The sequence below is a fragment of the Anarrhichthys ocellatus genome, unplaced genomic scaffold (assembly GCF_004355925.1).
Source record: "Anarrhichthys ocellatus isolate YVR2014 unplaced genomic scaffold, GSC_Weel_1.0 scaffold26, whole genome shotgun sequence".
Classification (NCBI taxonomy): Eukaryota; Metazoa; Chordata; class Actinopteri; order Perciformes; family Anarhichadidae; genus Anarrhichthys; species Anarrhichthys ocellatus.
The window spans coordinates 117,789-130,265 of record NW_022280056.1 but is presented as its reverse complement, the minus strand read 5'-3'; the positions used below and the strand labels follow the sequence as shown (position 1 = coordinate 130,265).

Genomic DNA, 12,477 nt, shown 5'->3' with positions numbered 1-12,477 from the left:
TTGGAAAAATCCTTGATTACATTTATTAATAAATGTCTGTTATGAGGTGGGCTGTTTCTTACTTTATATTTGATGGCGTTATAAAACAGGTCATTCCACATTTTACTGAAAGTGGCAAACTTACACTAGAAGTGAATCATAAAGTTTCTTTCCGAAACGTTCCTTCACAGTCTGAGCAGTGTCCCTGTCAGGGAAAAAAAAAACAAGGAAAGTGGAATTAGACAACTTCAAAACACTTTTCCAAGTGGATGAGTGTAGCAATTTGGCTGTCTGGCCTTATCTCGTTTCATATTGGTTAACATAAGAAGAAACTTCACCAGAGCTGTTTCCTGACTGCTTGGCCCTTCAAGGTCTCCACATTGAAGTTGTTTGTCCGAGCTGGCATGATGAAGAACGCAATGACGGTCACGTCACTGTGATTGACCTGCAACAGTCAGACCATACAGGAATATGGGGTCAAATTTTTACACCTAAGATTCACCTTCTTCCTTCCCACACACACACACACCCAAATGTGTGGACACAACTACACACTTACCCTCAGTAGATAGTTGAGTCTGGCTAAAGCTTCTAAGAAGATGTCGGCCCCTTTGTTGGAGAACTCATACCTTCCAGCAATAAACAGGAACAAAGACTTGTCCAGGTTGAAGTCAAGGTGCCTGGTGGTCAAACACAAACCAAAATCTGTCACAAGAGCTGGATGAGTGTAGCGCTTACAATCAGCACATTCTGGTAGTATAGTTTTTCACTGGAATAACGGTTTTGACTGAGCTGTGAATGTTGAGTGATGCGTGTCTGACCCGTAGAAGTGTCCCCTGACAAACTCCTGAATCCGATTCTTGCTCTGAGCGTGGAGGTTTTGAAACTCGTGTACTGCTGAGAACTTCTTCACGTTGAGCCCATTGGGAGTGATAATGTCTGTTTGTGATGGGAGAGGTAAAGGGCATTAAATGCAAAACAAAGACACAGAGAAACAGTTAAGTATCTAAATAGCTAGGTAGCTAACTTGGTGAATTCAAAGTTTAATGCATTGAAACATTCACTAGGAAAGCAGTGAGAAATACATCATATCCTCGCACAGTCAAGGCCTGCTGTGTCTGGCCAGTGACAAATGACGTTAGGAAGTTTCTGTATTTGACACATCAAATCACCTCCACACACCTGGTGACCTCTTGAGCAGGTACTCTGCCTCAATGGCTGTGATCTGTGACACAGTGGTGAAGACATGAGCACAGTGAGCGGCCGCCCGCTCCAAACAGTAGCGGTGGTAAATCTGTCTATCGCCTGCTTCCTTATCCACGTTGAACTGGATGGGACACAAACAGGAGAGGGAGAGTGCGATGAAGTGTACATTTCTTGTTGAATATCTGTCCGATTTTGTATTCATTTCTAATTTACCTACATATGAATCAAAGTCAGCTCGACAGTTAAATGGCCTCTTTCTATTATTTTGTTTTTGCTTTATTACAGTGCTGCATAATTAAAATGTACACAGGTACACAGTGCAGACACGCACCTCAGCAAGTTTGTTATAGAAGTCCACACTTCCAGCACACAGGTATCGTCCCAGCAGTGTGGCATGAGTGGTGAAGATGGTTGCGATGGGCAGCTTTCTATGTCTACACAACACTAAGCCCAAGCCGGCCAACCACTCATGGAAATGGGCCACGATGTGTGGAGGCTCCTCACTCTGGGCCGCAAACTGCAACGTGGGAGAGAACAGTGTTAATATGGACTACACACATACACACCAATATGAATCAAAACACAACTTATATTTCATGTGCCTTCCCAGGTTTTGACATTTCAAGCATTTACACTTTTCAAGGAACAACAGCCCAATCCGTCTTCTTTCTGCACAGTATTCAATTTCTCCTTTCGACTAAAACTAATTTAACATTGCATTTTTATTGAAATTCTTGTCACTTTAAGTTCTCTTGCTGCTGACCTCTCCCAGCAGCCAGGCAGTCAGGAAGCCAAACAGCACGGCATCGTTGGCTTCACGGTCAAACCATGGCACGCCGATGTCACAAAGGTCCCATAATTCCCTTTTCCAGCTGTCAAGAGACCAGGCGGTAAACGCAACATCAATCAGCACAACATAGGGACTGCCCTCAATAAGCCAGCGCCCAAAGTAGACCTGCAGGGAAATGGAGAAAATTTTACTTTAATTCTTCATGCCACACCAACCAAAATAATATAAACCACTCGCACCTTAGAAAACACATTCACTTTGGTATTAAGAGTTGCCGCTGCTGCAGCAACAACTCCTATGTTGTTTTTTTTTGCATTAATGTTTTGCTATTTACAACGTTTATGTAGATAAATGGTTCTAATCCTTCCGTTTCTAATCAAAAAGTACTTTACTTGCAGGACACTCAGCCTACTAAAACTGGATTTAAAACATAGTCTAACCACACAATCCAAGATTACCTTGATGAAATTTGTCTAGCTGACACAGAAGTGCAAAAAAAGTAAGTCACTTCAAGCTCAAAATATGACTAAACTGGAATACAGGACCGACCTACCTACATATACATATATATATATATATACATTAAAAAAAAAAAACTAAAAAAAAACAACACATTTCCATACAATTAATTGTGCTCTGATGCTGGTCTGTCGTGAGCTTAAAGGTGGTGGGGTTCAAGGTAAACTAGATAGGCTTCGTTGAAAAGGCTGCACTATCCCTTTAAAAAAAAAAAAAAAAAAAGCACCACTTGACCCATATCTCCACTGCACTCCCAGAGTGACCATGCGCACACGCACGCACGCACGCACGTACGTACGTGCCCCCCCCACCCACACACACACACACACACCTATTTCTGGAGTATGTTTTTGAGACAGAGAGACACTGATACAACCTCTAACCTTTGAGAGGAAATGTCACCGGGTTTAGAGACGTGGTCAAGGCAGAGTATGAAAGAGGGGATGATCTCTAACTGGGTTTGTAAGTGTAGTTCACATTCACCACACATTTGCAAATCTCCCTCTGTAAACCCTCCAACTATTTGTAGTAATGACTGTCCTTGAGTGGAACATACAAATTTAACTCTGAGGCATCTATGTGTTTACTGTGTGCGTGTGGTAGTACCTTACACCCACTGGCGTTCATCTTGTCAATGGTTCTCTTCAGCACGGGGTTGGTGGGCTCGATCAGCTCCACCTGAGTGCGTACGTTGCTCTCCACGTAAGGGCCCACCAGGAAATAGTTCTCCCCCCATTCCTCTGCGGTCAGACGGGCTTTGGTCTGGATGACGGTGTAGATGCCTCCAACTTCACACATGCAGCAAACATGCCACACGTATGAACACAAAGTAGAGACAAAGATATACAATATGATTCAACCTGAAATATATGAAGCATTATGTTGCCAAGTCTCTCTAACAACTACAATTTATCTGAAGGTTATAACCTGTGTGAATGATCAAGATCAGACATATACATGGAATGTACGAATGTAGTTTTGTCCTGTTTTCATTACATTACATTTATTAAGCGGACACTTTTATCCAAAGTGACTTACAAAGTGCATTCAACATGTATTTTCATTAAGTATTTACATATGGAAACCATTTATTTTCCCAAACTTTAAAAAGTAAGTGCAGACACAAATGCACTCAAGCAAGGACCAAACTCACGCACACACAACACACACACACACACACTTGCCTTTGTTGGCGACCTCCCATGCAATTTCAAAAAGAACAGCGTCCTCTAAATCAAACTCCTCATCCCACTCCTCCAGTCCCGACAGGGACGTGACGGAGAGGCTGCGAGCCAGCGGCATGCTGGGTAAACATAGAACACACTCAGCTGAGAAGGGAGCACCTTCCAACTGTGTATACACCGTACATGTCACACTTGTCACTTATTTACCAATAAGTATTGTGATGTGTGAGTAATTCACACATTGAACAAGGCTTTTACATCAAAACCTGTTCTTTGTTTTTATTTCTTTCCAAAGAAATTTAGCAGCTTATATTTTAAAACATTAACTTTGGGATACAAAAACATGTTTACATATGCAATGACACTCTGACTTTAAACCAATTGCTTGGCATTAAAGAAACTGAAGGATTCTATTTTTTTCTAATGTATCAATGCAAAGTAATAGCATCAGGTAAACCTGAAGTGTAAATGACACATTTTTTAAACAGCGTAACATTTTGCAAGTATGTCATCAACAAACCCCACATCCCATTTCACAAAACCATTACATTCTAGCTCTGTGGTGTGAACACAGCCATTCTCAATTATTTTACCATTATAACAATCCTCTCTGGTGAGATGATTGAATTTATACTAAAAGATTTGATTTCTTCAAAATACTGTTTCAAACATTTTAATTTCCTGGTGACCTAATAAGCCTAACCTTTGGCTGTATTATAGGAAACCCTGTGCAAACACACAACACTGAAGTTGTACATTGATTGATAGATATTTACGTAGACGTGTGTACGTTTGTGAGCGATTGTGCATCAACAGTATTTGCTCGGTCTATAATCTGAGATGGTCAAAGCGCTTCTTCTTCCTACTACTGCTGCTTTTAACAACATAACATACACACCTGTAGTCATGCGTATCACATCCATCTCTACACAAAAATTGCAAGTTTGTTCTGTGAAATTTGTATCTTAACCGATGTAATACACCAGATATGCACTATAAAGACCGTAACTGCATCCTACTGCAGCAAAAGAAGTTTAATTATCCAGCTTCCTATTAGTGCTAGAGACAGGTGGAGGAGTGCATTCCTGCTGACTGAGTGTAAGATCCACTGAATATACAACTTTGTGCTACGTTCCTGCTTGCAAAAATGCTGCAACTTCTTGAACAATTGGGGGAGTGTCATGGGAAAGGAGGCAGGAAGGCACAGACAAGGGCACGGATCACTTGTTGATATGCTACTATGAAATGTTGAAATTTTGTTAAGACGTGTGTAAAACTACAGAAACTAACCAGTGCACAAACACTGGGTTACACACAGACTTCCACCTCACAATCCTGTCCACAACTTTGTGTTTTACACTGCTGACCAGAAATTCAATCCAAGTATAGGCCCTACTACCGACGAGCTGAACTCAACTTGTTAAGTGATTGTGATGAGCTGATAGCAGTGGACCAAAGGGAGTTTGGTGTAAAACAGTCCATCACTGTCCAAGCCTGATAAAGGCCCAGATAAACCAGAACACTGATATGATTAGTATGTGCCGTTCAAACTGATAAAAAAAAATATCTTCTAAAATAAACTTTTACCTCAGCTATGCACACCAGACCAGCTTAAATAGAAGTTGAAGACTCCCTTCAGACATGTTTAAGAATGCATGTTGAACTCCCATGTTGAACTACATTACCTAGAATCTATATGAACATGCAAATATTTTTAATTTCAAATGTCAAAGTAGCACATTATTCTGAAGAGACATTTAAGGGAAGTAAAAACAAGCCAAACTCATTTTTGAGAGGCGTTTTATAGTTTGGTGTGATATAGGTAGAGAAACAAACAATCATCCTGTTAAAGAGAGTAAATACCACAGTGGTTAAGTGAAATTGCTGCTCATTTCTTTGGGCCCCCCTGGGATCCCCTGGAGCTCTCAATTGAGGGGTACCCTCACCTGTTTGGTACACCACTTTATGGATGCTATATAATTAACTACAGACACTCACGTGGACATGCAGTAACAATTTGCACCATCTTGCCCTTTACAATGTCATAACCTTTACTAACATTTTGGTTTGAACGGCCCACTGGGCCTTCAAGTCTGGCAGAGGACAAGACCCAAATGAGTCAATGGAGGACGCACTGCACGTCAGCTTCGGACAGCGACTGCTCGTCCAAAGATTACAGGCGACAACAGAACCATCAAACCAACAGCAAACCTCCTGGCTCAATATGCATGCTGGTGTATGTATCGTCTACGTGACATCAAGCACCTACTGCTGCTGCCGACACGCGCAAAGGACACAGCGTCCCGATGCGCGTCCCCGTCTGATGAGGAAGTATTACAATATGATCATTTTGGAAAATAAAAAAAAGGCAGATTTCTACTCACCCTTCGATTTTGTCCCTACTTCACGAAGATGAGCAAGACATTGGCAGCTGTCGCGGTCAATCCAGCAAAAATGTAACCATCTGAGAGTGAGGAACAGGGGGCGGGTTTTCTAATGACAGCGATTCACATTGGTCTGGTGCGCTTGCTGTCAGATGAGGGCCTGGGCTCGGATGCAGGAAGAAGGTTGGGTTGGTGAATGCGGGGTCTCTACTACCACATTATTCATGAGCTTCATTCCGACTGGCCTCAGTCTCCGCTGTATCTCCGCCCCTGCACACCAGTGACGGGAATTGGGCGTTTGCTTCGGCTGAAGGACGCAATTGGCTCAGCGGAAGTTGAAGGGTGTTGCAGTGGTTGGTCAATTATCTTTTCATCCATACAAAAGAGGGGAGTCATAGGAAACCGGGTAACTTTATCTTTTTTTTCCAATGAGGAGGGAGAGAGTTATTTATAATGTATTTTAAGGGTGAGAGTTTTGAGAACACAACGTGATCAGTGACATTAAGAAACCTAACCCCTCTACAAATCTCTGTGATGTACTACTGACCCTTTCCACCAGCGGCCATCTGTCTAACCCCCCACAACCTTCTATCCCTAAATAGCCTGAACACATGGTATGTATTGGTAAATTTGCTGAACCTGTTGTTAAGATAAGATAAAATAATCCTTTATTAGTCCCACAGCGGGGACATTTACAGGATAACAGCATAGTGGATAGTGCAAACAGACAAACAAGATCAAAACAAGTATAATACATTGAAAATCACACAGTAAAGGTATAATAAATAAGTAAAAAATGTATGAAAACAACAATAACTACAATATTATATAGTCCAACTGAATGGTTAATATTGCACAGTGGATTGAACAGATTATTTATATTGCACATGAATGAATAAATTAATGAGGAATTGTCAGTTTTTGGTATGTGTGGTGTATTGGGAGCAGTGGTTGTGCAGTCTGACAGCGGCAGGAAGGAAGGACCTGCGGTATCTCTCCTTCACACACCGCAGGTGAAGCAGCCAGTCACTGAAGGAGCTGCACAGTGTTGTAAGAGTGTCCTGCATGGGGTGGAAGGTGTTGTCCATCAGGGATGATAAGCTTAACCATCATTCTCCTCTCTCCCACCACTTCCACCGGATCTAGTAGGTGTCCCAGGACACAGCTGGTCTTCTTTACCAGTCTGTTCAGTCTCTTCCTGTCAGCCGTCGAGATGCTGCTGCCTCAGCAGACCACGCCATTAAAAGATAGCTGATGCCACCACAGAGTCAAAAAAGGTCCTTAGGAATGCTCTCTGCACTCCAGAAGACCTGAGTCTCCTCAGCAGATAGAGTCTGCTCTGTCCCTTTTTGTATAGAGCATTCATGTTGTCAGTCCAGTCCAGTTTATTGTTCAGGTGAACAGCAGGTACTTGTACCAGGCTCACCAGAGGGCGGAGATGGACAAGGACCAGCTTCTCCAGGGTTTTCAGCACGTGCGATGTCAGTGCCACTGGCCTGTAGCTGTTGAGGTCCTTGAGGTGCAATGTATTTGGCACCGGTACCACGTAGAATGTTTTCCACAGTTGTGGCACTCTCTCCAGCTTCAGGCTCAGGTTGAAGATGTGCTCCACTATCCCACAAAGCTGGTCTGCGCAGGACTTGAGAAGCCTTGAGCTGATGCCATCCAAACCCGCGGCCTTTCTGGCATTGATCTTTCTCTGTTCTTTCCTCATCTTGTTTATTGTGAGGGGCTGTGTGCTGGAGGTTGTTGGTGGGGGGGGGGGGCATTGAACAAGAAGAGCAGTGTATGTGGAGGGTGGAGGGGAGCTGAATGTTGTGGGAAAGGGTGGGGGAAGGGCAATATACAGGGGGTGCAGAGAAAGGGGGTTGCTGCAGCAGGGTGGACTGGATAGGGGGAAGGGAGGATAACTGATCAAATCTGTTGAAGAATGAGTTCAGATCATTCACCCACTTTTGGTCCCCCACAGGCTGAGAGTTGGGTTCCTTGTGGCCAGACACAAGGAACAATGATCCTCCATTTTCCTCTTATCTGTTTTGTCTTTCCTGATCTACCTCCTCAGCTCCCTCTGCACAGTCTTCAGCTCCCCCTTGTTACCTGACCTACATGCCCTCTTCTTTCCTTGAGGAGGGCCTTTATCTCAGGAGTAATCCAGGGTTTGCTGTTGGAAAACAGTCCAGGTGGGTATGGTATTCTCCATACAGAAGTTAATATAGTCTGTTATACAATGTGTGAGACTGTCGGCATCACTGAAAACGTCCCACATGGTTGAGTGAGAACAGCCCTTCAGAGCCTCATCCGCCTCCTTGGGCCATCTTTTGACTCTGCGAGTGACTGCTGGCTGTCTGTGCACGAGAGGTTTGTACACAGGCAGGAGGTGCACCAGGTTGTGATCAGATCTTCCCACCGGAGAGAGAGGTGATGAGGTGTATGCTTCCTTAGTGTTGGCATAAAATAGATCCAGTGTTTTTTTGTCTCTGGTGTGGCATGTAACATATTGGGTGAATGTGGGCAGAGTGGAGGATGGAGTCGCATGATTCAAATCACCAAAGATAAGAAGGAGTGCATTTGAGTGTTGTGTCTGCAACCTGCTTTTCGCTGAGTGGATGACGTCACATCCTCAGCGTTAGCAGGGGGGGGGGGGGGGGGGAGGATATACACAGCTATTGCGATAACATGCAAGAATTTCCTTGGGAGATAAGAGTAATTAACTGAGACTCCTGATTTCAGCAAAGATCTGCACGGCTGAGGCGTCACTGAGCATGGAACTACCCTCCTGCCAGCTTCAGAGATGTTGACTTGTGACCTCTGACTGTGTGTGCTTATCTGTGTCTGGAGGGCGTGACGGAAAGCCCCAGCATCTTTCAGGGATATGCACACAAGGGTCCTGTGTTTTTATTTATAAAGCCCAGCTTACTATTTTTGGGGGATTTACCATTTTTAGTTGAGTTTAAAGTAAATAACCATGACACTAAATCATATAGGTTAGCTACAAAAGACTGATTTTCTTAATCTGTGATAAAACACCTGAAAATATAGTGAAAAATGTATAGAGTGCAAAGTCATGGCATCTTGTTTTATCTGACCAAAGACAACGATATTGCCTGCCTTCATATATGTGAAAAACAAAACTCTGTTGCCTTCCCTATACATGCATTATCATTAAAATCTAAACCCATATAATAATGACTATTACTTCACAAATAATTAATATAAGAGGGCAAGAGAAACGCTGAGCACATCAGAAGTACAGGGGATTATAATGATCACACTATCAATAATAAAACATCATAAGGAAGTAATGAAGGCAGACCCTTCTAATATAGTGTATGAGGCAGACCTAAAACATACATTGTTTGTTAAGCAATTGCCTCTTTATTTTTAGTGTATATGTCCATGCTTTAAATACAATACAAAATATGAAAAAAACGGCGTTTAGGTTGTGTAAATTGTTATTATTTGATGAAGTAGATAGATAGATACTTTATTAATCCTGTAAGGGGAAATTTGTTCACTACAGCAGCATTATGATACAGGTAAGCAATCAAAGTAACAGAGTAAATAATATTAAATATAAAAAAATGCACAATATATACAAGGAAATAATAAATAATATTAAATAAACTAACTAAACAGTTGTGCAAAGATTTAACCAAACAACAAACAAACAACAGTGTAGCGGTGTTATATGAATGATTTGGCCAGAGGTGATTTATTGTACAGTCGTATTGTAATCTTTACACAAATTAAATCAAATTCAAAGATTTTCCCCAAATCTGCCGTTCTCCCTCCCTCGCTGCTGCGTAGCGTACGTTGTTGCGTCATTTCCCGGGAAAAACACACGGTCTTCCGCATCTACTGGGTAAAGACGAGCCGCGTTCAACTTCCTCATCGTTACCGCTGAGTCTCCGCCTTGTCAGTGACGTCGTTGTCCGTTCCTTGACGGTTGGGCTTGGGCCTAGTATACCGGGGGAAATTTTCCGCGCTTTCGTGGGTGAAAGTTCACAAATTGAAAGAAGAGTGGCGGGATCTGTTGTCAAGAAGTAACTTCGACAGGTATTTACAGCTTCGCTAGAAACGCACCAGCCGTTGGTCTTAATCCGTTGATCCTCGGGTGTCTGGACAAGTTTCACGGTGAGATTAACTAGTACCGTGTTTTGGTAAAATCAGATTTGGCGCGAGACTGCGCTGTGTTTACACTGCGCTTGCTAGCTTGATGTTTTAGTTTGTTACAAAGGAAAACACACTCCCTGAAAATAACTCGACATGAACGTTACCGCTGCAATACCGAGGTTACCGTGTCTGACAGCTAACGTTAGATGTTGAATATGAAATAACCGCTTTAACACGTGCATCAGTTATCAACAGTGCACCTATCTGAAACTGTGACTATTGTGTTGTGTGAAGTTAGGAAGGTACATGGCTGCTAGTGGGCTACATTATGCATCCAGTTTATTCAATAGTGACTGCTTAACTGAGTTAAGAATTGTATTTCTTCTTCTCTGCATCTCCCCTAACATGCTTTCTGCCCCCAAAGTTTTCTTAAAGGCATGGACCATAAAAGACGCAATGGTGGCCCTTATAAAGGGGCTGCGTCCCAGGCCAAACGGGGCAAAACAACTGGTGAATGGGAAGACAGTCCATCGACGTTTGAAGAGGAATTGTCCATGTTTGATGAAGCCGAGATGGAGACAGAGGAGATGGAGGGGCAGGCAGGCCATGACGTTATTCCCGTAGGTGAGTATTGCACAGAAAAGCACACAGCAAGAGATCATTGAGTTATGTTAATGACACGCAGACCTGTTTAAAACAGTTTAACTGTTGACAGATGTCACTTCTATACGTCACATACTGATGCATGTGGTTTTCTTTAACAAGCACAGCTACAGGGTATTTCTTTTGCACAACCTAGCTACCTGTAGAATAATTACCATATTTATTTTTCTGTGTGATTTTTCCTCATTTTAGGGCATTAATTAGTGTGGCTGGTAGCTCTAACATTGTAGCTCAACATGAATTGTGAATAATACAAGTGTGTGTTTAAAGTAATTCACAACTATGGAAGTAGTTAAATGTCCTTCCAGGAAAAACCCCTTACTGTGTTCGTCCAATTTCTGACAATACTTTACCAGTTCTTGGCTAAAACAATTGAGATAACAAAATAATGCACTTTGTTTTGATGTCTGTCCCACTACCTTGTTTCCTCAGGTGACCTCTTCTCAGCAGACCTTAACCCTCGTTGGCGGCGGCCTCACGCCCCGTCACTGGACCCATCGTCGGATACGTTGGTGTTTCAGCAGCTTGATCTTGACTATTATTTAGGTGATTATCAAAGATAGCTTCTAATTATCTTTGCTCCTTTTGTTGTTTTGATCTAGATGAGAGTGTAGAATATATTCACCGGCTCAAATGCTGTTGCTGTCGGTGAGAAGAAACGGTATGCAAGTTGTTTTCCACTTTTGTGTTTTGCAGGTGCAACGGTGGCTGGCATGCCTGGTCAGGTACAAGAAAAAGTCCCAATCATTCGGATGTTTGGGGTGACAGACAGTGGCCACAGTGTGTGTTGCCACATCCACGGCTTTAACCCTTACTTCTATGTTCCGGCACCAAGTGGTGAGTACTGTCATTATTTTGTTGAAGTATGTGAATATGAACACTCTGTATTTGTATGACACACATCCTCATTACAATAGCTTTCAGTCAGTTACTATTACAAAGTCTCTCCGTAGAACACCTTTCTGTCATTTGGGCGTGTCACCTTTCAAAATGATTTCAGCTTTTCGGGCTAAAATGATTAAGTCTTAATAATCTTGCAATGTTTCTCTTTGTCTGCTTCCTTTTGTGAAAAGGTTTCACATCTGATTATCTCAGTGAATTTAAAAGAGAGCTGAACTCTGCTGTCCTGAAGGACATGCGATCCAATAAGGACAACATCTCTGTCACAGTGTTGGCTGTAGACATCACCCGCAAAGAGAGTGAGTACAACTGCTGTTCAACTGCTAATGTGCACTTCTTATTCACTAAATATAATTGCGTAAATTAATTCTTCAACACTCACGATGATGTTCTTTGAACCAATAAGGCTGATCCTAGTTTCAAAACATTTGACAATAAATGTACTTGCAATGTGTTAAAGTTAAGTTGCAATGCTTTCATCATCATTCTTGGAGTTAAAGTCCGTATTTTCCGTTTTCTGCAGACATGTATGGTTACCATGGGAAATGCAGTCTGGATTTTTTGCGGATAACCATGGCGATGCCTCGTCTCATCGCCCCGGCAAAGAGACTGCTGGAGCAGGGCTTCAAGTTTGGACCGTTCCCCATCCAGGGCTACCAATCCTATGAGGCCAACATAGACTTTGAGATAAGGTGTGTGTGTGTGTGTGTGTGTGTGTGTGTGTGTGTGTGTGTGTGTG

General features: G+C 42.6%; 2 protein-coding genes across 2 annotated transcripts in view; one reads left to right on the top strand and one right to left on the bottom strand.

Moving 5' to 3' along the window:
* Window positions 1-6: 6 nt before the first annotated feature.
* Window positions 7-6,243, bottom strand: gys1 (glycogen synthase 1 (muscle)). The gene is made up of 10 exons (XM_031861861.1): window positions 6,063-6,243; window positions 3,679-3,797; window positions 3,101-3,282; window positions 1,949-2,140; window positions 1,517-1,702; window positions 1,162-1,306; window positions 801-918; window positions 539-659; window positions 318-424; window positions 7-184 (listed from the first exon to the last, which is right to left on the bottom strand). The coding sequence occupies exons 2-10, from the start codon at window positions 3,794-3,796 to the stop codon at window positions 121-123; spliced, it is 1,233 nt and encodes a 410-aa protein (XP_031717721.1). The 5' UTR covers window position 3,797; window positions 6,063-6,243; the 3' UTR covers window positions 7-120.
* Window positions 6,244-10,048: 3,805 nt separating this feature from the next.
* The window catches only part of pold1 (polymerase (DNA directed), delta 1, catalytic subunit), an 11,109-nt gene continuing 8,680 nt past the window's right edge, over window positions 10,049-12,477 (top strand). The window contains exons 1-6 of the mRNA XM_031861984.1: window positions 10,049-10,196; window positions 10,600-10,799; window positions 11,271-11,384; window positions 11,535-11,675; window positions 11,912-12,037; window positions 12,262-12,430. Of these exons, the coding sequence (XP_031717844.1) occupies window positions 10,613-10,799; window positions 11,271-11,384; window positions 11,535-11,675; window positions 11,912-12,037; window positions 12,262-12,430 (737 nt within the window). The 5' untranslated portion in view covers window positions 10,049-10,196; window positions 10,600-10,612. The remainder of the gene's footprint in view (window positions 10,197-10,599; window positions 10,800-11,270; window positions 11,385-11,534; window positions 11,676-11,911; window positions 12,038-12,261; window positions 12,431-12,477) is intronic.